The sequence below is a fragment of the Sander lucioperca genome, chromosome 18, assembly GCF_008315115.2.
Source record: "Sander lucioperca isolate FBNREF2018 chromosome 18, SLUC_FBN_1.2, whole genome shotgun sequence".
NCBI classification, from domain to species: Eukaryota; Metazoa; Chordata; class Actinopteri; order Perciformes; family Percidae; genus Sander; species Sander lucioperca.
In genome coordinates, this window is record NC_050190.1 from 19,437,183 (window position 1) to 19,463,619 (window position 26,437).

The 26,437-nt window shown below is 42.6% G+C and overlaps 1 protein-coding gene across 2 annotated transcripts in view; it reads right to left on the reverse strand.

Annotated features, from left to right (window-relative positions):
* Positions 1-5,849: 5,849 nt before the first annotated feature.
* Positions 5,850-26,437, reverse strand: part of pacrg (PARK2 co-regulated) — a 143,277-nt gene continuing 122,689 nt past the window's right edge. For both annotated transcript variants that reach the window (XM_031310160.2, XM_035994843.1), the window contains one exon: positions 5,850-6,308. In XM_031310160.2, the coding sequence (XP_031166020.1) occupies positions 6,148-6,308 (161 nt within the window). In that variant the 3' untranslated portion in view covers positions 5,850-6,147. The remainder of the gene's footprint in view (positions 6,309-26,437) is intronic.

Genomic DNA, 26,437 nt, shown 5'->3' on the forward strand with positions numbered 1-26,437 from the left:
GCAGTAAGTTCAGCAAAAGTGAGTTTTTTTTCTTCTTTTTACCCCTCACAAATTAGACCATACATGAGAAAGAGTGTATATACTATTCATACACTACAGGAAAAAGTGTCACCTGGAGGAGTGCTATAATGTGGAGCGGCATGAGGAAAAATCTATCACAATTCAATCTGAAGCTGCAAAATTCCTGCATTTCGAATAACCCATTCTACTCTTGCCGCCACAGCTATTCACCATTCTCTATTTTATTAAAGGTCACCTTGGGTGTTGTAGTCTAGATGCTCCATTGGCTTGGCAATCTGGTGATGGAAATGCCTGTTGGCCTGCCTGTTGGTGCCCAGACAGGGGGGAGAGGGATAGGAGGAGGGGTGACAGCTGAAGCCACTTGTGGTAGAAGGCTCTGATGGGAAAACACCACCTCCTAAGTCCCACCTCAAACCTGCTAATCATCAATCAGGAGGAAATGGGACACAAAAATCACACTTTACTATTTTACAGTAAGGGTACTTAAACAGGCTGAGGGTAAACAATTTTCACCCCCTTTCTCATTCTGTCCCTTGTGGAGAACACACTGGTGTCAATACGGCTTAAAGAAGTCCAGCCGATGCTACATCTGTCCTTGCCAATTGTTAACAGTGTGGATCCATTCCTGCTCCGACTGAAGATGCCTGTATTTGTTTACTTGCTCGTTCGCCTGTTTGTGCATGCCTGCCAGCCCGTAGCAGGGAAAGAAATGAGTGTTTGTGAGCGATAAGACCTGTAGGAGAGAAGGAAGAGGAAGAAGAACAGAGGAAATGGGTGAAGGAGAGTGACAGAGAGAGGGGGGCAATCTTCATTGATCACATCTGTTCAGAGAAGGATTGATCCTGTGGTGTGGTCTACTCTGGGGTCTAAACACACACATAAGCACAGATAAGAAAATCACTCACAACTAAGCAGTAAACCAGGATGTGAGATTTTAGCAGACTTTGTTAATATTCAAGGGGAGCTTTACAGAGGACTTCACAAGGAAAACTGAATATGAGATCCTCTTTCAAAGTGTTTACATTATTCCTCCACTCTTGAATTAAGCCTGTGAATCAGACACCTGGCATATGGAGAGGCAAATAGATAAATCTCCATTGTGCTGTTCTGTCCCGCACATGCTCAGTAGCTGCCGGGATGAGCGTGGACTCCACCGGGCAGACGTGAACAAGACAAATCATTCCCAGGGGGGCTTTTATTTCTGTTGCATGGCACAATCCCTCTCATTGCTGGTCCTAACAATCTGCCTTTGGAGACTGAAACATTGGAATAAGAGAGACAGCTCGACAGAAGAAGGGACAAGAGGAAAAGAGGGAAGGAAGTGATAAAGGGGAAGACAGATTCCTTCCTGAATGCTTAATAAATCCTCCACTGTACGAGGGGTTATGTTACAACATGCGGCACACAACCCAACTCTGATCATATTAAGTGTGACCACATGGATGAATTATTTGATTTTCAACACGGGGACACGTTGTACATTCAGCTTGTTTGTTCAGATAAGGGAGCGTGATGATATCGTTAAGTGCCAGTTGTCGCCTCAATTCTCTTCTGTTTTTCACTTGTGAGGGAAAAACAGAAGAGACCAAGTGGTGGAGTCTGCAGCCCCCCCTCACCTCCTCCTCTTCTTTGGTCTCTTATTCCTCTCTCTGCAGCTGACTGCTCCTAAATCTCAGCTCTGGCCAGAGCTAGACAGCTCTCTCTACCAGGTGACACAACATCCCACTTCCCTCCATCCATCCATCTGGACGCGGCCCACACAGTCTCTCCTTCCCTTCGTTTCTCTCTGTGCTGGATTCATCTTGGACTCCCGGTCTGTCTTGGGTGCAATGTATCTCCCTGTCTTCCTCTTTATTCAACATGTTTACTCTCTCAAACACACACACGCACACACACACACACACACAAACACACATCACAAATATTTTCACGCTGCCTTTCCTCTTCTGTAATTGTCTTTTTCTTCCTTCCTCAGTCTTAGCCTTTTCTGTACTTTTGCCAATCTCCTTTTTCCCCTCCGTCAACAGAACGCTATCGGCGTGTTTGTGTAGCTTTTGTTGCGCAGCTCACTGCAATACAAAAGCCTTTGTTGGCCTGCCACCACTCTGATGTGGTGAGACAGAGATGCACAAGGACAAACTTGAGCTCCGTGGTGCCAGCTTTCAGAAAGTCAATGTTCATTCTGAGATAACAGCTCAACCTGAAGGCTGGAGTAGCTGGTGTGGTGCGAGCCAGACACACATGTAAACACTTGTCTGCGTAGTCGACTGTGTTGATCTGCGAGGCTGCGTGAATTGTGTGTAAATCGTCCTGTGTCGGTGCAATGCTTAGTGTTTCCATCAGTGAAATGGCTTGCATGTGTTCCTCAGTGGGAGTTATTGCTGGCTGCAGGGCAGTGGCAGCTGCTCTGAGGGGCTGAGCTAGCTCGGCTAATAATAACCCCAGAGATGAGTGAGTGCACACGGGCCCCACATTGTCGAGGGTTGACCCCCGGAGTCCAGTTGCAGTGGAGAGTGAGGATTATGCCAGGTCCTGGCTTAGAGAACGCTCTTTCACCCTTTTAAGGACGAAGGCAGGTGTGCAGGAACGCTACAAACTCCGTGGTTAATGTTGGGGTCGTAACACCCTGAAACTCCACTTTGGAAGCATATGCACAATCCAGTTAGCTGTTTTGGTTATACTACAAACAATTTGGAATACACTCACATAGGAAACATGATCAGCAAGTTCTTTACCTTAAATTCTGAGCTGAGGCATGTTTAGCAAAGCCAGAATTGATTTACTGTAATCTCTTCAGCACCTATTTGGGCTGAGGAGAAATTAACAAAAGGCAAAGTTACAAAGATGTTGCAAAAGGGCTGAATAACATGTTAGGCCGGTGACACACCACCGACCTTCGGCAGAAAAGGCAGTCGGACTGAGTTGCCCAAAAAAAGTGCTTCGGAACATGCCAACTGCCGACAGCAGCTGATTGGACGAACGCGTCACGTGGGTCTGATTTCTCCGGAAATTCAAAGCCAGACTGTCATGGCGGCTTGTTCAGAATACGATCTCATATTTTACTAAAATAGTTCACCGAAATGTGTTTCTGAAAACATTTTAAGCGAGAAATAGGCCATGCAGTTGCTGAATCTGTCTTCATTTCAGATCGACAAAGGTCAGTTTAAAAGATTTTCGTCAGATGTTGAGAGGCTTATTCACGCTCATCCCGCTCGTCATTTCTGGGTTAGCACTCCACCAATCAGATTGGTCATGGAGTCACCCAATCTTGCCATCAGACAGATCTTTTACAATAGACAAGGAATAAAAAAAACTTCAGAAATTCTCTCAACTGAAAATAATGTGGCTTTATCTGCGACAGATACTATCTACCATTTGGAAGTAGAGCATGATAACCTATGCACTATGACTGGAGGAAATACTGTGAATGAGAAGCAATTTATTTCCTTGTGTATGCTGGGGCACCCGCAGATTCAAAATGATCAATGCTCATTATGACTAAGGGGAAAGGGCTAGAATATGATGATCAGGAAAATTTCTGCTCTATGCTACATTTGTTTTTGAGGCCTTTATTCATGTCCAATAACAGAGTGAGATAAGGGAGAAATTCAAGCAATGTCATGCTTGCTCTTTCAGGCCTGCATGTCTGGACCAGTCATGCGTTGATGCCTTTGATTGGCCAAATAACCTCATTGGCTGCCTCCATTCCTGTTCATTTCACAGTTCACTCTATTACTTGCATGAACAATTACAGCTTGGTTTTGTTTTGTATTGTTTGCCATTAGTGTGTGTGTGTGTGTGTGTGTGTGTGTGTGTCTGTGTGCTTAGGCCATGTGCAGGTCTTGACTGGAGACCATATTCACCGACGTTCCTTTTCAGACTGTCACCTTTCTTAATGAGCTTCGGTGGGTTCCTGAGGAGGTCGAAATGGACACCATTTAGCAATTAATACCCATTAGCGCCTGTGATGTGACCTAATTGAGCCAAAGCAATCAGACTGCCTGGCCCTTTAAGTGCGAAGAAGTGAAGTGAACTCTAGGCAATTTCTGTATATTATGCCTTGTATAACATGTACGATAGCTTGAAGCAAAAGACTATGATGAACAGATGGAGAGCTGCAAATGCAATTTCTGACGAGTTCTAAAAAACAGTATCTAAAGCACTCAATGAAAAAAAACTTAACAGAAATGTTCACCATGTTTCACCTTGTCCTTTTTTTTCTAGTCGTCCTCTCTATCTCTGAGCTCTTCGTCCTTTGCTGGTCAGCTGCTAGCCTGTGGCTCAGTAAAATTGGACAGGTGAAGCGGGACAGTGGGGCGTCACTGATACAGTTCGACAGAACTGTAGGCTGTTCAGTTCGATCAGCTCATCAAGCGAGACCAGAGGTTAAATTGTACCCCTCTTTAAAAGTACTGTAGTTCATGTGCCTGCACCGTTGCTATATTTGTTTTATTATGCAGACGCAGTTATTAAGGTGAATTATATGTTTTGTGTTGAAAGGGGACCGCGCTGTACTCCTTTCCTTTTCAATGCACAGATCAGGCAGAGAGCAGCACGGCTGGGTTCAGCAGCGTGGAACAGCTATTCAGTAACATTCTTTTCAAGATGTGCTGAGGTTGAAATATGAGCATTATGAACCTGTCTTCTGGTTGAGAATAAATTCCTTCGCAGGCCTGTAAAGTTGCTTTTGCTGGAGACATGACTTACAATAAGAGACGGTGCAAGTGTCCTTCTGAGTGTCAGAAATCAATTACCCTATGTTTCCCCTGTGAGTCACAGGGTTATATATGTATATGTGCAAGTGTGTGTTTGTGTGTTGGAAATATGGTTGCTAAAGCTTCCATTGTGACTTGGAAGAAGTTTCCACTGTGACAGTAGAGAGGATAGTGGGAGAGGGAGTGGGAAGTCTGCACAGTGAGGGAACACAAAGTTGGTGAAAGATGCCTACTGAGTTACAGGCTGGTCTGGATAAACAAACAAAAAAGCATGCATGCTGTCGTGCAGAAACAGTAATAAATAAACCCACATGCAAACCAAGTGTTCACTAGGATCACTGGGGGGTATTTGAGTTCAAAGGATGGTAACCAAACATGTTTGTATGCGTGTGTGTTATCTGGAGGAATGCTGTCGGTCGTCATTTCTATGCGTCTTCCCCCTGCATGTTTAGACAGGCTCCGTCTCCAGCTGAGTTTGTGACAGAATGGGTACAGTGGTACAGCACAATAGAAGCAGTCGTAGAACAGGACAAAAAACAGTGCAGATGTAAAACATGACTTCATGGACTGAGACAGGAAAGGCAGGCCTGCATCACTGGAATCTCACCAAACTCCTTTTCTGTACCTCTCAAGCTGCACTAACACCTTTTCAATTAAAAGCTTTGCAGTGTAGAGATAATGGCTTTCAGATGTTTACTGTTTCAGCACAGGAAAATGAACTACTTAATATTTATAGCATAAAATAACATGTAATATCTAAATGACAGATATGTCTTTTGAGTTGCGTTCACACCCTGCAGGCTCGAAAGGTGGCTGTAAAAAGCAAAAAATTTTTGCTGACGTACATGTAAGCTGGCAACAACTGCTGTTCTCTGTTAAAGGAGCAAATAACCGATCAATCAACAGTCAAGCATCAAGCAGGGGTGAGTGTTTGATAGTCAAAAGAGAAAAGTTTCCCTTTTAAATCAATGGAATTTTCAATTCTATGTTTTATTATTATTTTTCATCTGATGCATATCGCTGTTTGAAATAAAAGTCACTGTGCATCAAGGATTTCTCATCAGATAGCTAAATAAATCACTAAAGCAATGAAAAAATGAACAATACATATAAAATGTTAAGTATATTGGTGTATTTCAATGGGGCACATTTGTTCTGTCAAGCTTGTATTGGTATTAACACGTGATAGTGTTAAATACACAGATACAGAAAGTATGACTAATACAATACATTTAATAGGACAATAAAAGAATATGGTACTGTTCTGACACAAAAAGAGAATGATTGGAGTGAAGAAGAAAGGGATAAAATAAGAGTTCTATTTAGAGTTGGGGGGCAGATAAAGAAGGACTGACAAACAGATAAAGTCAATAGTCTGTGCAATGTCAGGGGGACCCCCCCCCCGCCCCCCTCAGTTGATCATGCAGGACTCGTAGGTGGGCACCATGTATTTGATGTTTATGAAGGCATCCTCTCCTCCGTAGCGCTCAAAGACCTCCAGAGTCTCCTGAATCAGGTCCCCGATGTTTTCTCTCTTCTGCTGGCTGTAGTCGATGCCATCACCAGAGTTGACTAGGGACAAGGAAACAGAGTCAGACAGACAGCATAAAAAACAAACAAAGATATTTTGGCACAGCCGGGGTCATCGTAGACTGTGAGGTTAATGCCAGGGCTCACAAAACACCACCTGTGGCAATGCCCCAATGCTTTGCTGCAGACACCCAGCAAATGCCATCCTTCCATCTGACTTCAAACCCACTGGACAGACTGAATTTAATTTACTCCTCTTTCGCCAAGGCCAGTTGGGACCGAGCAGTTGGGACAGCAGAGTTTTTAACTGTTCAGCTGAAAGTTTAATGAGGCATGCCAGCAGAGAGGAGAGAAGCGTAAAGGACGTATTAGTTAGAGACGGCTCTGTTGTTGCACAACGCTACGTTGATGCGCACAAGGCATGAGCAGTGACCAGGAGTCACGCTCCACAGGTAGGAATGTGTGTGTGTGTGTGTGTGTGTGTGTGTGTGTGTGTGTGTGTGTGGGTGGGTGTGGGTATGTCCTGAGGGAGGGCAGGTTCTGCAGCTTTCTTGCTGTATTGTGATTGGTCACAAGTGTATTATGCTATCTGAGTGTATTCTTAATTTAGCACACGTGTACACAACCACCTGATTTTGATGTTAATACAAAGCCACACACACACACACACACACACACACACACAGTCCTACCTGTGGAGCGTGACTCCTGGTCACTGCTCATGCATTAACATCAAAATCAGGTGGTTGTGTACACGTGTGCTAAATTAAGAATACACTCAGATAGCATAATACACTTGTGACCAATCACAATACAGCAAGAAAGCTGCAGAACCTGCCCTCCCTCAGGACACACCCACACCCACCCACACACACACACACACACACACACGTAGACAGTGCAGCAAAACACAAAATTGTACAACAGAGCTCTACATCGCTAGGGGAACTTGTTATCGAAAAAACATTCCTGAGGTGTCCAGCCTTCCTTCTTTCTACCTTTCATCAGCACACTTAAAACACACACACACACACACACACACACACACACACACACACACACACACACACACACACACACACACACACACACATACTGTACACACTCACGGATCGTGACTTTATCAGCACACAGCGAACTGCCAATCTCATGGCACTGGACTGGGGGCTCAAAACACTTTTCAGAGAAGGGTAAATATAGAGAGGAATGAAGCGCAGAAGCACGCACACACGCACGCATGCACTCGCACACACACACACACACACACACACACACACACACACATTCAAGTTTGTTTGCAAAAATTGTCCTGTTCAAACTAAAATAAACAGGGGATTTATTTCTTGTGGCTATAAAATGAAACAAAGAGAAGCAGCGGCCATTTGACTCAAAGCATTTGTTGTACGAGTAAGAAGAGAGGAGAAGAGAAGAGTAGCTGTGATGTGAAGAATGAACAGCAGCACTTTAAAGAGGTCCCCTCAGCCCCTTCTTTCACTCCTAATTAGACCTGAGGAGAGAAGGCGACATTGAACCTCTCTCCGACTTCTTCCTCTCCATCCTTTATTCTTTCTCAATCTTCTCTAATCTGTCATCTTCCCTGACAGACTCAACCCCCTCACCCTCCCACCCCCCCTCTCTCCATCTATTCGGCTTTCCACCCATCCATGGCCTCCTCGTTAAAACACAAAGAGAGCCGATCCCATAAAGTGGGCTGTTAAGCAATAACACGCCTATGATCTTAGTCTGCTGCACTTGTTTTCTGCTCAGGATTCGCTCTCCTGTTTTACATGAAAACGATGGGGGGGAGGGGGGGGGGTAATTCTCCAGTTGCGTTTTGACCGTTGGTTAGCCTAGACGCAGTGCAACTTTAACAGCTTCAGCTTTATTTAGCAGCTATTTACTGTTTTCCTTTTAGAGAAACAAGAGCAATAACAGCATATGCTCAGGAATGCAGCCCTCAAGAAAAGCTCTTTTTGTATCTAAACTCAGGCTGTGTTTTATTCTTGAGCTACCCACAACACAGGCATCTGCACCCTACTAGTTAGCAAAATCTAAATAGCATATAAAATGTAGCCATCTGAGGAATAAAAGAAAAAAGGCAAAGCAATAAGGAAGGAATGACTATGCGGTGATGTGTATAGAATAGACTACACATTTTTTTCTTCCGTTTTTCAGAGTAGTTAGGGCGGGAGAGTGGTGAAAAGTCAAGAATAAAGTGACAGGAGTCAACAAGGTCACTGTTACAGTCTGTTTCAGCTGCATGATGTGTTTGTGTGTGTGCATGCATGTTGGTATAGGTTAAAAAGCCAGGCCTGTGGAGAGCCACCCTCTGTTAGAGTGAAAACGAGCAGCCAAAGCCAGCCCAGAGGGAGAGCTTGGCCTTCAGACTAGAGAACACGGGGAGCTGGGGGAAGAGGTGCGGCTTGGGAACCAGCAAAGCTCAGACCCGTTTACTGGGGCCTGGAGGGGGGAGCAGGGAGGTCCTGCAAGGGGGGGGGTTGTTACTGTTGCTATACTGAGAGTTTCAGCCCTTCCAAATGCATTTCTATTGCTGAGCCTTTGGGAGGCCAGTAGCATCAAAAGGAAGAGGCCAGAGGAATTTGCAACGATTCTCAATATTTAAAGAGGAGAAAAGGGAGAAGTGTGTTTAAGCAGGGATGGAGGGAACGGAAGAGAGGGGAGGGGGCGAGGGTGTTAAAAGCTGCCTCTGCAAATGTCCTTCAGCAAAATAACTTTCGCTCTTCTTCTTCTCTCCCTTCTGTCTTTTTTCTCTCTGTCTGCCCAGGGTTGCGGATATTGCTGTAAGCAGAGAAAAAAAATCTTTAAAAACAATCATAATAAAAACAGAAAAGGGAGAAAAGGGCCCTAGCAGGACTTGGCTGTCTGTTCCTCTGAGGAAGAGGAAGGGTCGATACAGACGCAGACAGGGGAGGATTCTCAGTGCAGCGACATTTGCAACGCAGAGGGTGGAGGAATAAAAGGACGGTGGCACAGAATAGGTGCTTTGTTTCTGCCTTTTATGCTTAATTCCTGGGATTGGAGGGATCTTTAGCCCAGAGTGAAGGATGGAAGGAAGAGGTGAAATCTATCTATCTATCTATCTATCTAGCCATCCTTCTTTTCATTAAGGCAGCAGGGGCTGTGCCTCTCTCGGGCTCTGCTGTGATTTCTGCCGAACCCCACCAGACCAACACTAAACTACGCACAACAACAACAGCTGCAGCCTTCCTCCTCCTTCTCCTCCACAATGCTCTTTCTCCATCGCTCATTCCCCACGGTCCTAAACAACCTGTCTTTCCACATCAAGCTGAAGACAAGCAGTCACAGATGTAGGCAGCACTCCTCCAAACTAATTTCAAATATATAGAGGATTTTTAAGGGGATATTTACTGTAAAATATAAAGGAGACCAACTGTAACAAAGCTGTACTAACCCCCATCGTACGTTTAGATTTCTGACCGAGGTTAGCACGCATCATGTGTATGTGGTATTGTTATAATCCCCTCTCCTGCCAGGGACAGGGTGACACACACACTCCAGCAGCTTTGGGAAGTTTAGCACGGAATTCCTGATTCAACATAATACTAACCCTTCTGCCATTGTTTCTAATCAACTTACCCCTGATTGTGGAAGTTCCTTAGAAATGCAGCTTAGAGAGGAGGCCCCCCAACACAATAGCTCTTTGATCATAGCATCCAGATGCAGAGGAGAATCAATGAATGTGAGAGACACTTTTTTTTTTCAAGGGGGTTTGGCCTTGCTTTAAAAGGGAAATTGAGGAATGCAGGTTACGAGTGCGATGGAACAGCTCGAGTTCCAGAAATACTGGGGGGAAAAAACGTTTTCTAAAAACAAAGATTTCCCCTTGGGAATCAATGGTTCAAATTAACTTTTTAAAACTGATGTTTCCCTTCAAAACAAATATATTTTTGCTTGTTTCCTCTTCTGTAATAGAGGTGATATAGATTAAGTTATTACTATTAATCTTGTTAATCATAATAATCTAAGTAGATGCTTTTTCTTCTGTGTGAACTGAGGGTATGGATGCGTAGTTTTCAAATGTTTTCCCTCAAGACTCAAATTGATTTCATTCATACTACAATTTTTGTTTTAAAATATTATACAGTCTAATATTCGACTTGCAAATGGTAGATAAATACACTAAAACTACATGAAGACACAGTCTGAAAAGGGTAATGTTCACACTTCTTTCTAATTGAGACTTTTTGGGTGCATTCTTTGTGTCGATAAGTATTACATTCTAATTGGCTGTACAGTAAATACAATCTACTATATATGTGGATACTATGTGTGAACCAGGCCATAAGAACAAGGAGGGGAGAGTAGAACGGTGGTGGTGAGTGTATGTTTGACAGAGAGTGTATAGGTGTGAGGAGGAGGTGGGGAGTGGATGAGACTACGGGAGGAGGCCTGTGCTTAACAACAGGGCTCTAATTAAAAGGGCCTCACAGTTGGGTGCCAGGCAGGCCTCTCATAAAGAGACTCACTCTGGCAGAGAGGTGGAAGACACTATGTATGTATGAGAGGGAGAGAGAGAGAGAGAGAGTGTGTGAGTGTGAGTGTGTGTGTGTGTGTGTGTGCGCGTGCGTGCGTGCGTGCGTGCGTGCGTGTGTGTGTGTGCCACAGGTGTCTTCGAATGAAAGGCAGCGGTACAGAGTGAAAATCTAGCAGTACGTGTGTATGCATTTGCATGTAGAGGTTATTATGTATTTTTGTGGGTATTGTTTGTACACATGTAGACACATACATGTGGAGATGCACATACATGAAGAGAGAGCAAGTGGACAAAGAGGACGGCATGAGGACTTAGTGTAGTATGACCAGTGGTGAAGGTAAATCTAGTTATATATCAATCAATCAATCATATATAACCAGTGTTGGGAGTAACATGCTACAAAGTACCGCGTTACTGTAATACCACTACTTTAAGCGGTAACAAGCATGTAACAAAATATTTTTTTTAATCAAGTAACGCAATTACAATTACTGAAATTTAAATGAGTTTGTTACTCGCGTTACTCTCTTTTGTGAAAAATGAACGCTTGCAGACAAGAAGACAGATAGGCCTACTTTAGCTGCTTCTGATCTAACGTCGCAGGACCCTATGGTGGCGCAATGATACACCAATCGAACAAGTAAGGGATAATGTAGAGCGAGGCGGTTGTTATAGCGAATACAACCCCGACAGGGTGATTTCCTTTTTGCACAGCCGCTGCAGTTGACACACCTGTAACGTTAAACATGTTGCAATGTAAGCTAATTAATTACCGTTGTTGTCCCTACGGCTTAAGTTACTACGTAGCGATCATAGACCGTACATAAATATGTAGCGATAGACGCTCACCAGATCTACTGTCATTGCTTGAATTGGAGGACAGAAGTTGATCCACGTTTCCCCACTTTTTGCCACAGCTGATAAATTATCCGGACTTATTTCAGCGGATTGATAGCTAGATAGTGTGGATACAATGAGCTTTCTCTCCTGGAAGTATGGACATTACTTTTCGCTCGTCGAAATTAAAGACAAAAATGGAGTGGTGAGTTGTCAATTATGTGCAGGTGTAAAAGAACCTATCCACATCTAAGAGTAGTAATACAAATCTTATGAAGCACCTGTTGAAGCAACACGCTTCGACAAAGCTAGTAGCGAAAGACCCCAGCCCTACGGATGCTGAAGGCGCCACTCCATGATGCAAACAACCAAAGCTAGATTTTACACAGACTGCAGTGCAGCTGATAAGCCAGGCAGAGCTGAATGAATTGATTGCTAGGTATGTTGTTGATGACATGCATCCTCTGTCAACTTTTGATTACAATAAATAGGTCTAAAAATTATGTTTATTATGTTTGACTGTTCAGTTCTTATTTACATTTAAAAAGCAGACATAAAAGTAGCTTAAAAGTTACTTTCCCTAGTAACTAATTACATTTGATATACAGTAATTGGTAAAATAATTCAATTACTTTTAAAAGAGGTAACTAGTAACTAACTAATTACTAATTTTCAGTAAGTTGCCCAACACTGTATATAACTAGATTTACAATATCAGGCCTGAAATACTCACACACACATGCTCAGAACCTATTCATGCACAAATGGACAGATGTCAGAGGGCGTGGGCTGCCAGTGCTGGCCCAGCACCCTGAGCTGGGGGGTACGGTGCCTTGCCCAAGAGCACCTTGGTAGTGCCCAGGAGGTGAACTGGCATCTCTCCTACCAATCCGCACCGTACAGGGGACTTGAACCAGCGACCCTCTGGTTTCCAACCCAACTCCCTACGGACTGAGCTACTGCCACCCTAAAAAGGTTTAAGTAAGAAAATAGTAATATAGTAAAATACAAAGAACATCTCCCTCTGAAATGTTATGGAGTAGATGCATTGAGTCTCACAAAATGGAAAAACTCAAGTAAAGTACCAGTACTTGAAAATGTTGCAGTACAATTGCTTCTTTACTCTCTAACTTGGTCTCAAACCCTCTTCTTTATCCAGAATGGTATTTCCCTCTGCAAAAGTCCCCAACCCCCTTTTCCTCTAATGGATAAGCCAGAGACTGACAGACAGCACAGCTGTGGCTCACACACACACACACACACACACACACACACACACACACACACACACACACACACACCTGGGGCTTTCCATCTCAACCTTTGTGTGTGATCAATAACAGCATTTCAGCTTAATGCAGCCAGCCACAATGAGGGCCGCAGTTTAAGACACATCACGGCGCGCACACACACACACACACACAAACACACACACAGGCACGGATATCCACATGAGGTTGCGAGCAGAGAAGTAAAACAATAGGCTCATGACCAGCAGTAGTTTATTGAACCCCCAACCCCTACACCAGCCATCATCTGACTGCTCATGCTTACTGAAGTCTAACCTTTGCTGTAGGTCAGTAATCTCATTTTCCATGTGTTCATCCAGCGCAGCAGTGCTCAGTCTATAGGGTAGCTGCAGCTCAGTGCCATTTCAACCCGGTGAAAGTTGAGCATCAGCAAAGCAGTATGCCAGATGGAGGAAAACGTGCCAAGGTCAGATTACACAGCAGAAACTAAGAGTGGAAGAATGTGTAGACAAGGCTGAGACAAAGACGTAACCTGCTGAGGATGCTCCTGAGCTGCACAAAGCTGTTGGATTCCCATCGATCTGGTTCCCACTGGCTTACTAATCTACATCTGTACGTAGGTATACAGGAATTGAATTCCAATTCCACACTTCCGCCAAAATCGTGCCATGTCTTTGGCTAATCTTTGCTTAGAAATCCCAGGCTGTGGGAGGGATTCAAAGTCCTGCAGGGGCAAGGTGGGAGACTGACTCTTCCACACCTCACAAAACCCTCTTCTTGCTCATTTCTTTTTCAATTAGCCAACTAGACCTAGCCATGACCGAGAGCAAATCGGTTTGTGCCATTTAGTCATGGTATTAATGCACAAAGAGGGCTCATCTTAGATGATGGATCAATGCTATTTTCCAAGCTGTTAACATGCCCATTATTGTTTCAATTACCTCTACTCAGATAATGGTTATCCCAGTCCCATCTTATCCAATTGTAGCCTGATACATGCATCTGAGAATCAGCTCCAGTATGCTTGTCACAGCCCTATAGGAAAGAGTCATCTCATGTGATGTTAACAGGCATTTTACACTGATGGCTTGGATGGGCAGCTCCTTTTTGAATTATTTTCAAATTAGACTACAAATGTTTCATAGTGTGTGCGTTGTTGGTGACAAAGATCTTTGCAGCCTGCTGTAGCTAAAGTTTTCATCTGAGCCAGAAAATACAGGCATGGTACTTCTTATCACAACTATGGCCAGACAGAGGGCTGTGCATTACCCAGCACTGCCTACAGATCGACACCAAGACGCTGCAGCTGCTGAGGTTCCTATAAAACAGAGGTCCACCCTGAAATCTTGGTGTTCTTGTGTAACACACATGCCCAACATACCATCTTTCTCCCAAGAGAGGTTTTATATAAGTTAGAGAATATGGGCTAACAAAAGAAGACTGCAGTGGTGCAATACCACTCATTCTGTCACTTCAATCACATTAGTAAGAATAAATGTAAAGGCTGTGAACGGCTGTAACTTCAGCAGTATAAGTCTTTGTCTTTTATAATATTACAAAACCGCAACTTCTGTAGAAGTGGAAATATATACAGTATATACAGTACAGTAAGATCAAGAGAAAACTAATCAGTACAGCCTACCACCAAGGACCTAGCCTTTCCCACTCTGCCTGTCTGTGTCTCTCACTGGCTGGGAGGAGAGTGTCAGTGCTGTCAGGTGTGAGTCAATGCCGTCAGATGCGATCTCATTACGCCAGCTTACCTCAAGGTTAGCAGTGGGCTGCTGGCTAGGCACAAAATCGATCTGCACCAGGGACAGGCGTTAAAGGCCACCACGGTGTGCAGTGGCACACACACGGACACAAGCCAAACAAGCACTGCACTTTGAAATGCAAAGGTTCACTAATGCCGGTGTAGGCACATTACATGTATACACAAAGCTCTGAAAGCGCACCGTGATGGAGTCTAAAGCCACGGAGAAAGGGTGCAGATTAACATATTAACACATTGCAGGGAATTACCTTGTCTTTAAACTTTCTAATGCATGAAGCAAACATTTCACCAGGACCCATGTCTAGTCAGTGGTCAAAAAGCTTTCCTTATCTTTTTGCTTTATTCATACAAATTATAAAATACCCTTTAACATGATCACAAAATAAATACGATTTTGATGGTATCACAGAGGATGGATACCCGAACCAGCCCGTCGGGACCCGATAATGTTCGGGTTCGGGTCAGGCTCGGTCACATCAGCGCAATAAGGCACTGAACATTTTAAATTTAAAAAAGCTTATTATGTAGGTGCACGCCTGTGTTAACGTGCGCTTGTTGCATCTGTTGACATTTCCGAATGCCTTCCTACAGTTGCTTAATAAAAGCGGGCTTTCCACGCAAACAAACGTATGTGTCATTAGTATGAGAAAAAAACCGAGATTTTAACTGTGTCGGGCTCGGACATAAATATCTTAATGCCTGTCAGGCCCGGGCCGGGTTCGATTACTGCTCTGTCGGATGCGGGCCGGGCTCGGACAGAAAAATGCGGTCCGCACTCTATATCACTTACAGTAAAAGAAGGTCCTGATACATGAAAAAAAATATATCACATCATACATATCTCTTCAACACCTTGCCTGTTACCTGTGAACCACAGGTTACGTCAGATAACAACATTTCACAGTCCTCTAATAATGTTGTCTCTCATTGCATCAAGTTTACTCATAGCTGACAGCAGAAAGACTGTCTTCTACTTTTTAACTGGTTTGACAGGAATCCAACAAACATTGACAAGTTTTTGCATGCTTCTATCCATCAGACCATAAAAGTCCACCTCTATGCATGTTTCTTCTGAAAATGTCACAGCATCATTGATTCCTCAGATCTGAGCATACAGAGACATGAAATTAATGGCTGTCACAAATAATACATAAAAAAGAAGTGAATATTTGTATTTCTATCTTGGGTTGCTTGCGACCTTCAGTTCCAGAAGCTAATAGTGAAGAAATGAATATTCATAGAAAACAGTATGTCTGTTGTACCTTTGCTCTGGTAGCAGGTGTCCATAGGTGGGGGATACCGGCACCTTGCTAAGGCTATCCCGTCTGCTCATTTGCACATCTTAATTGCTACATAGAGCATATGTTTAAGTTGCTACAAGGAAACTACTCTGTTTAAAAAAATTTTTTTTCAGATTTACTTTTCTTCGGGGAAATGATGGCTTTTGAATGAAACATTACAGCACAGCTTGGACACAGTGTGGCTATTTTGTTTCATTAACATCTCCACTGTGCAAGTTTGGATGCACAAATAGTATATTTACTCACGTTTTGGTCTAAATAGTGTGAATAAACAGATTAATGTTATATCATGTTAATGTCCTGAGGAGAGCCACAAAATAAGAGAATGGGAATCGAACATGTTGCTAATGGAGAGACTTTCCTGGTGTAGCTTGTGATTCATTTAATTTGATGTTTGCGAACAAAAATACACTTTGCATTTGGCTCCCTTCATGAGCTCTCATGTACAAAATCAAAATAAAGGGCAGAATTCAAATTTAGTTGTATCAATTAAAAATCCAGATATTTTTATATTATGCTTTCCCTGATTTTGACTACATGGCAGTTATGACAATAAACATACTCGAAAATGTGTTTGTGAAATTATTAACTTGCTTTTAAAAGCATCAAACGAGAGATAAATGCTAGCTTATTGTCAGCACCATGCCAAGGCCATGAGCTTCATCGGGTTGTGAGTGTAAGCTCTGTTAAACGTCCCTCATTTAACTGTATATTGATCTACAAACAGAGAAGAGATATTTCAAAGGTTTACTACTGGACAACTGAGACTTTGGGGATAGAAAAGGGCAGAAAATAGTTCAGATGATCAGAATAAGCTCAGGGAATTACAAAGCAAATCAGAGGCAGGCCTCATATGACATCTGAAAAACATAAAGAAATGGATAAAACCAGGCTGCTGAAGGTGGAATGACATGGACAACAAAGAGAGGAATGGACTAAGAGGAATCACTTTCATTAAGATAGCACATGTCCAGACAGAAAATCATGTGGGTTTCAGGTGGAAAAAGTGACAAGGCTGGAGGGACGGAGAGAGAAACGTAGGGAGGGAAAAGTGACAGAGAGAGAGAGGAGGCCGAGCGGTGTAGCCAATTCAAAGAGCGATTCTATTTGTCCTCTTCACTCATCATAAGAGGAACATTTGAAGTGACATGCTCATTTAAGTCAGTGACAAATCAAAGTCGATCACTGATATTACCCCAAAGCATGGTGAGTATCCTCTCTGCACTTCACATTTTTGCAAGTCATTGAAGGAACGTGATTGTAGCTTAAACATCAAAGGAAAAGGTGTGCTTTAGCTCCTCAAACGCACTGTATTATCTCCCCCTCATCAAAAACAGTGTCATTACTGAACTGTGTGAAAATACTGGCGCACACACACACACACACACACACACACACACACACACACACACACACACACACATTTATGACCATAAAATCACTTTAGTCTTCATAACCACTTTAGCCTTGGAAGCTGCCATCAATGGAAGGACAAATACACGCACACACACTCACACACACATTCATGTACAGGAACAAACGGTGAGCGGTCCAGCCCTTCCATTAGCCTAATGAAGTGGCTCCCTAAGATGGATGACATGACATCACCTCCACTACCAATCACAATATCACCCCTAAAAAACCTTCCACTAAAAGCCCCACACCCCCCCTCCGGCTCGCATTGCTTACTGCACCAAATGGATGATGAGCATTCCAGGGCCCATTCAGCCCCCTCACAACACTTTTATTGGTCTGGCTATTTATCTCTTTAATGCAATTGGCTGGCGCAGATGCCTATGGATGCGGGGGGCTAGTAAATCATGGTGGGTTGGGTCGGTGGAGTGTTTAAAGGAAGTTTGATTCAACAATGACAATGGCACCAAGCGGACGTCTGCATTCAGAGCAGGAACAGGCAGGGAGAGGCTACAGGAAGCCTGAGGGCAGCAGCTCCTGGGGACATGGACATGGAAGAGTATGTCCACACCATAGATATTATATATATATATATATATTAGAGGTCGACCGATAGTGGATTTTACCGATACCGATAGCTAGGTTGGGCCGTATTTGCCGATAACCGATTAATCGACCGATAGTATTTATAACTTATACAGTTGACAAAATACATACATTGTTTCAAAAAAAGTCCAGACGCTTTTGCCAATAATCAAAATAATAATGTCATATTTATTGATATTACACCGATAGCAATGCTACACAAGCATGTGTGTTGTCTAAAACAGTTCTCCTACATATTTGGAGTCATCCAGTGCAAAAATAAACATAATGAGCATTATAATTCATATAAAGGACAAACAATCTTAAAACAGTGACGCCATTCTTCTCTGTAGAATGGTTTAGAACGGTAACAGACGATCTCTGACCTGGAGGGATCTATCTTTCCCACTTTATACTATATATATATATTTGTTCTCGCTTGGATGCCCATATAAGGCGTAACTGTAGTAGCTGTGACTGACCTGCCTTCCCATTGGTTGAAAACATAAACAAAGGCATCATGGGAGATCCCCTTGTCGGTAGCACCTACTGTCTATGGGTAGCACGGAGTTAGCGGCAGAAATGACCGAAAACGTGATGAATTATGGACATCAAGTGGATAAATCTTGGATGTAACAGTTTGGATTTAATGCTCAACAACCCCGAAAAAAGGCACAAGTTCCAGGCTGGATAGAAAATCACCTGTAAAGGCTAAAAAGACACCAAAGACACCCCCGTGACGGCTAACTCCTGAGCTTTTAGCTGCAGCAATCAGTCTCTACGTTTAACTGTTATTAAATTATCTAAATATGAATCAGAGGTGCCGTTTGGGATCGTGGACGATCCTTTAGGGTTCTGATTCTGACATTTGGGTCGGACTTGCGTTTATTTTTGTCAGTGTTTTAACCGCTTGAGGTAAGTCAGCCTACTACTAATGTTTAGCGTCATCTCAGCCTCAAAAGCAAACAAATATACTGTTGTGCTGTTCTTTCTCTACTAATGCAACATCTATTCAACAAATTAATATGTACTGTATACATACCTTTTTGCTGTCGATGCTTTAAACGCGCATCTGATGTCAGCCTTCTCCGCACAGCATGTGCTCTCCGTGCAGCGCGCAGTAACACGTGTCGAAAATAAACAACACGAGGCATCAGTGATAGTTTTTATTTCGCCTCTAGAGGCCGCTATTGTAATGCATGATGCCAGCAGACCCTTCTCAGCTCTCGCGTACTGTGTAATGAATGACAGCGCGCGCTTCTCAGCCGCTCCAGCAACGGACGCAACCATCGGTATGGATTTTTGCCGATAACGATAGTTCCACCAATCAACTATCGGTGCCGATTAATCGGCAAAACCGATGAATCGGTCGACCTCTAATATATATATATATATATATATATATATTTAGAGATATATGGTCCACACAAATGCAAATGAATATGGAAATCCATTGTTTTTACTCCATTAACACACAAAGTGAAGTTGTTCAACCACTTCCGTTAACACTCTCTTTTAAGTGGATTAACAACAGGTCAAACAGGATATGTGATTGCAGGCTCTGGTGACAAACAACATTCTGAAAATGGCCTGAAATGCTGTGAAGGTGATAGCTCAAATGTCCATACTCACTTGTAGAGATTTATGTGCCTTTCCATTGTTTTGACATTTCAGTGTGGATGGCAAACTTTAAAAAAAAACTATACTGTGGACAAAAACAAAAGGCAAACAAACAACAGAATCAACATTAGCGTGGACATGGCCTAACACACTTCTTGGTTGAGGGGAAATAAACTCCTCTTCACCCACTCTATCCCAGAAGGACAAAGAAAAGTGTTTATGGGTAGAAGGATGCAGGTACAGGCATCCATAAACAGTCAGTGTTTTACGGGCAGCGGCACGGCCCGAGGGTCTGTCAAGGTTTACGAGTGCCCAGGCCCTTTAAAGCAGGAGTGTTTAAGTGTTGTATTAACATAAAGCAGGGCAAGGTGTCTGTTGTAGGCAGGCCTCACACCAGTAGAGCACTGTTTACTGTTTGTCACAGAATGATAAGCTGAAACGGACATGTCATCAGGACTAAGAATAGCCTAATATATTCCTGTGCTTGTGGATGTAAATGAAAAAGAAATCATGTTTTAAAGTGCTCATATTGTGCTTTTTGGCTTTTTCCCTTACCTTTATTGTGTTATATATATTTTTTTGTGCATGTTATAGGTTTACAAAGTGAAAAAGCCCAAAGTCCACCCCAAAGGCACTTACCATCTTCAACAGAAAACACTGTTCACAAACTGCTCCAAACAGCTCTATTGTAGTCCAGCCTTTACTTCTGTGACGAACGTGCGTCACTTTGTAACACACGTTATAATGCTCGCCTAGCTGCTAGCATGGCACACCCTCATACTCTGCTTCTGACTGGGTAGTAGTCCTTACCTAGCAACTGCACATGTGCGCCTCCCTACAAAGATGGAACAGAAGTGAAATGCCTCACTCTGTAGCAAAAACAGAGAGCTCAACACACAGGGTGAAAAGAGGAGCTGGAGCAAGTGTAGTACAACAAAAATATGGTGTTTATTAAACCATGTAAACCTATTCTGATATAACCTCTAAATACAATTATGAACCTGAAAATGAGCATAATATGAGCACTTTAAACATACATGTGGTGTCAAGATTGAAATAAAAATAACGAGCAAAATGTAAAATACTGTACTTTTTACACAGTAGAATCTGTGGTGTGTGTAGTTCATATCAAAAGCTGATAGTATTCAAACTATAAACTGTGATACCAAAAATCTTTGTTGTACAAACACATGCAACTAAACTCACAGTCTCACTCAGTTCCAATGTCAATTTGGCCTCGATCATCATCAGACTTTCCACAGGCCAACACTTTGTGCCATTAGCCAGCCCGCTCCCTTTTTTCTCCAGCTTTTATTTCTTTTCTTCTCTTACTCCAGAGAGAAAAAATGATCATGACTGATGATAACACAATAAATGCTCGCTATGGAAAACAGGCTTTGCTGCCCAACTGGACCCTGCATGTGTGTGTGGTGGTTTATGTTTGTGTGTGTCACCTTTACAGTATGTTTACTTATTATTAGCAGATGTCCCTACCCACTGGGGAAGGTACAGTCCAAACAGAAGCAGAGGGAAAGAGGAGAGGAGAGGAGGCATGGGAGGATCGAGGGGCGCGGGGCGGGGGGGTATTGAGATGTGCTGGTACAGCAGTACCACCCCAATGTGAGTCATAGGACACACTGTCAGCAGCCATCTAACATCACACACTGACTCATTACGCTGGAGGAGAGATGACAACAGTAGCCATGATCAAGGAGAATAGAAGAGGCGCATCAGTGAGAGATGGCGAGAGAGTGTGCAGTCAGCAGTTATAGTGGTTGCACGAAAACTTACAGATGTACTTGAATATATACACAGACTTAACATTTATATGCAGGGCTCTCCATATTGCTGATCAGATTTAGTCATATCATACACATTTTGGTTGGAGTCCTGTCCTCCTAAGAAAAACAACAGCATCAGTCGTTTCAGCAAATGCCCAGAAACAATATGAAATCAAAATCAAAATAAAGGGCAGAATTCAAATTTAGGTGTATCAATTAAAAATCCAGAGATTTTTAAATTATGCTTTCCCTGATTTTGACTACGTGGCAGTCATGACAAAAAACATACTTGAAAATGTGTTTGTGAAATTGTTAACTTGCTTTTAAAAGCATCAAACAAGATAAATGCTAGCTTATTGTCAGCACCATGCCAAGGCCATGAGCTTCATCGGGTTGTGAGTGTAAGCTCTGTTAAACGTCCCTCATTTAACTGTATATTGATCTACAAACAGAGAAGAGATATTTCAAAGGTTTACTACTGGACAACGGAGAGTCGTTTCAGCAAATGCCCAGAAACAATATGCTTTGGGTCAAGTCTTCGTAAGCCGTAGGCGTTGTGGCTGTAGTGTGATGGGAGTAAAGGACAAATTTGATGGATGGGTCAAGAAATGTCGGACTTTGACACAGTAGACCACTGTCAGTTTCCCACTTCTTACTGGCCGTGAATGTTGCTTTCTCTTTTTTTTCCTATTATTCAAATGTTTTATTGAATTTTTTACAGGTTTGGTACATGGCACACATACTTTGTTTCAGGATACAGGAGCATGTAGCATACAAATGCTAACATTTTAGTCCAGTGAACATAAAGAGATAGAGCAGAATATGGAAGTTGAAAAGGAAGTGAATGTATAATAATAATAATAATAATAATAATATAAACATGTTACAGAAGTATTACAGGATCCCAATGGAGAAAAAAACAGAATGTTAGTCAGACTTTAGTCTCGCATTGCCAGACCTTCCTACACAGCGCAGCAGAGGAGGGTCTGGCTAGTCCACACAACATTCCAGGATGGGAGAAAAACGTGCTCTGGTTTATTGGCATTTCTTTAAACCAGTCACAATCGTCTTGGGTGGCGCTAAGCGCCGGACGGTGCCACAGTGAAAAGCCTCGGGAAGGAATTTGTTTGGGTGTAACGTGTATGTTCAAAGGTTATTTTAGTCGTGCAACAGAAAACTCAGATTGAAAAGATAGTCTAGCTAGATGTCTCGATTTACCCTGCAGAGATCTGAGGAGCAGTTAACCATAGTGCTCATAAATCCACCAGAGTTTAGAATACCGGCTGAAAATTAGGGACATCCGGCGGAATTCCCAGCAGCACCTGAACAATCCCGGAAATGAAACGTCGTCGATATAGACTAGTCAGACTTATCATCCACCTTTATCTATGTAATCCCAGAACCTGTCCAAAGGGAACAATGATTTCTTTTAACCCAAACCAAAAACCCAAATATTTCCCTATCCTCATCCTTGCACAGCATGTATTTGTCATATAATTTGGAGACTTGTTGTTTAGTTGGGGTCATCTAAATTGTGCATCTTCAGAACATGGTTAAAAGAGCAAGTGTTGAGCTGATGTACACTAAACTTTTGAATAAACAATGACACTTATTTCAGCGTCTTAGATGTAGATGCAGCGATGACAAATTAATGCCACTCTGTGACATCCCCCTTCTCTACCAGAGAGCCCTAATAATTATGACCGCTTAAATACAATCACCACCTGGTATGTCGACAGAGGAGGCTAATTTATAACATATACCACAACAAATGCCATCTCAGGTGGGAAGCAAAAATGAAATGCCATGATGTACCGGATTTACGGACGAGACAGTTCCGTTCATTTAATTATGTAATTTTCTTAAACTCTGTCGAGAATATTCACATGCTGTAGCACTGAATGGTGGAAACACACTGTGATTAGGATTTTGTTTTGACACCTTTTTTGGAAATTTGCTTAGAATATGCAGAACAAAAACACATTTTGTAACATCCTGATGTCAGACATGTATCCCTACAGAGGGCTATTTCACAAAACCAAGATAAGGGATTAAGCTGGGATTTCCCAGTTATCCTGGCTCAATTTAGCCTTGACTCGGTTTCACAAAAGCAGAGGCACCTAAGTTAGCAGGGAGATGTATTCTCTACAGCTAGCCTGGTCCTGACCAGGCTAACAGCCAGGATTTATTAATCCTGGAGCATTTTCTGTTCACTCAGCAGTGGTTTTTACCTTAATGTTGTCAGCCTGGATTAAAATACAACAGGTGCATGTTGCTGTTCATTTAAGTACTGTTATTATTTAAAGTTGACCCTTTTTTTTTATAATTATTCATGTGACAGTCATTGTTACTGTTATATTGCTGTATGAAGACTGCTGTTCATATTGTTGTTAGAAGTTTGATGAATATATTATGGCAGTTGTTGAGATAATTAGAAAAGGCTGATAAAGTTGCCAAATGTGTTTTAAATGAAGTCTGTTACTAAGGGCAATATATAAAGTGCTGTGCATGTGTGTTTCTATAGTGGACCAATGCACCTTAAATAATTTTAGTTGATTCATTTTTTTGTATTCTTTAATGACTATAATTTGGGAGGATTGTACAATTTTAAGAACATATCCTAATTGTACAATCCTCCCAAATTATAGTCTTAGTTCACTGAACCAATATGTAACTACATAGTGTAGACTACTGTACATTCATGTAACAACAGGGAGAGGACACCTTAATGGTTTTTGACCTTATATTTGGCTGGGGGGAAATAACTGATGAACATACTCTGTTACATTCATGTTTATAGTGTGCATGAAATGTATCACTTAATTATCTTCATAGTTTCTAGATTTCTTCAGTGTCTTTCTTTTCTATGTCCATATATACGAGGGAGTAAAGCATATAATATGTAAAGAAGGAAACTTGTCCTCTATAAAAATAAAAAAAACACGTGAGAAAAAGCGTGGCAGATAATAGCGGACCAACTGAATGATGAAAAAATACACATTTACGAACTACTGCTCTTAACTGAAAGCATTCAATGAGTCACTTGTAATTTGCAAAAACAAACAGTTGCACAATTTGCATTAAAAGCGAGCAGTGGAAGTTAATATGACTTAGGAAACAAAGTGAAAGAGATATTTACGCATCATATTCTAGCGTTGTAGAAAATTGATCTTCATGGTAAATTTCCTGAGGAACATTATCTTCTGCCTACTTTTAAGGCAAAGAGTACAACTGTTAATTTGTGCAAATGATTAGTAGCCTAATCCTTGGATGGTATGATTATGACGGTTTCAATTCAGAGCAGTAGTCAGTTAATCAGTCAGTCAGTTCCACAAGAAGCTGCTGCTCACTCTGTATAAAGTATGAATAATGCGTATTCTCCATTTTAGCATCAGTAAATCTGTGATCGACCTCACGGTCTGTTAAAGAAAGCCGTGAACGTGCATCTATCCGAATTACTTCAGCCTGGCTCGACCTGGTTGCTCCTCTTCAGCCTGGCTTGGCCTTTGTGAAACGCACCAAGCCAGGATGCACAGATTAGACTAGGTCAAGCCTCGCTTTATTGGTTATCCTGGATTTATAAATTCTGCTTTTGTGAAACAGCCCCCAGGTTACTTAAGGCTGCATGTGTATGTACACTATGTGTGTGATTTGATTAGGGCTTTGAGATCTGAATTACTTAACTGTTATGTGCTCCTGCAACAGAGGCCTTCATGTCGCATCCATATATCACCACGCAATTTCTACACAATAAACATCTCCCTTGACAAACACCACATTTGTCTGTGGATATGTTGCCAGTGGACAGTTTTTTTTCACAAGGTGTGTGTATGTGTTTCATGCATGTCATGGCTAGTTGAAGCTTAAAGGTATGTTTTCCTCATAAAATGCTGATATTCGTGTCCGCATAGAGAGCTGTCCCCTGGCCAAGTGGAAAGCAGGACCATTAGGACGGCAGAGAAGGGACCATTTATTTGGCTCTTTTCTGGCTGTGCCTGTATTATCTGCCATGATGCTATTTGTCTGAGACCAGCCAAGCCGCCGCTATGACAGGATGAGGGAGATGAATGATGGGCACAGCCAGTTTTGCTTCGCTGACAAACTGGGGCAAGAGCTAGAGGGATGTGGCGAGAAGAACAAAGAGAAAGAGCAAGGGTGGAGGCAGGGAAGGAGACTGAATACATACGGGAGACACTACGGTAGCCAGTAGCCAGAGGACACAATTTACAGCACCTGTTGGCTGTGATTGATCAAAGGAAGAGGAGAGAGGGTAATGGTGTGTGGTCTGACACGGGATGAAGTGATGGGATGGAGGAGAGGGTTAAAACCACAGAAGCAGAGAAAAATAGTGTGTGAAAGAACGAGAGGGATATTGGGATGGAGGAGGATAATATAGACAGAGTGAAGAGAAGATGGGGAGTGAGAAAACAAAAAAAGCAAGGAACCATGAGAAAGAAATAGAAAAAAATAGTGGGAGATGAATAAAGAGAAAAGGTCGCCGGTGCAGGAATGTGTGAGCAACAGAGACGGAGGGAATATATATTTGTCCCCTGATGGGAGTGTGTTAGGAGTCTATCCGTGGAGAAATGAGATCAGTGGCTGACTTAGTAGTAGAGGAAGACTTTGCTGCCCTGCGGCCTACACACTGACTCAACACCCTCTCCCCCGTCTCTCTCTTTCACTCTCTGGTCTCATACAACCTGCAGCGCATTTAATCTACTGGACGATTCTGTGTGTATGTTCAGGTTTGTGTGCATGCGTGTGTACGTGCGTGCATGCGTGTATGTGTGTGTGTGCAGGCATTATTACCCAGGCACCTGTCCCACTCCACCTCTACATCAAATGACTGGAGCAGTCTCCTCCACTCGTCTCTCCTCACTATCTCTTTCGCTTCATCCCAGCTGAGACCACAGAGGAATCTCCTCATAGAATCACCCAATAAATCATCTATCCACCAAACAGACTTCTTGGCAAACACTCTTACTGGGAGCTTTCATTTTCAATCTAAACACACAGGACAGAGAGTGGGTGTGAGTACATATCCTGTATGTGTGCCTGTGTTTGAGGAGGGAGTCAACTAGAAAAGCAAAATCC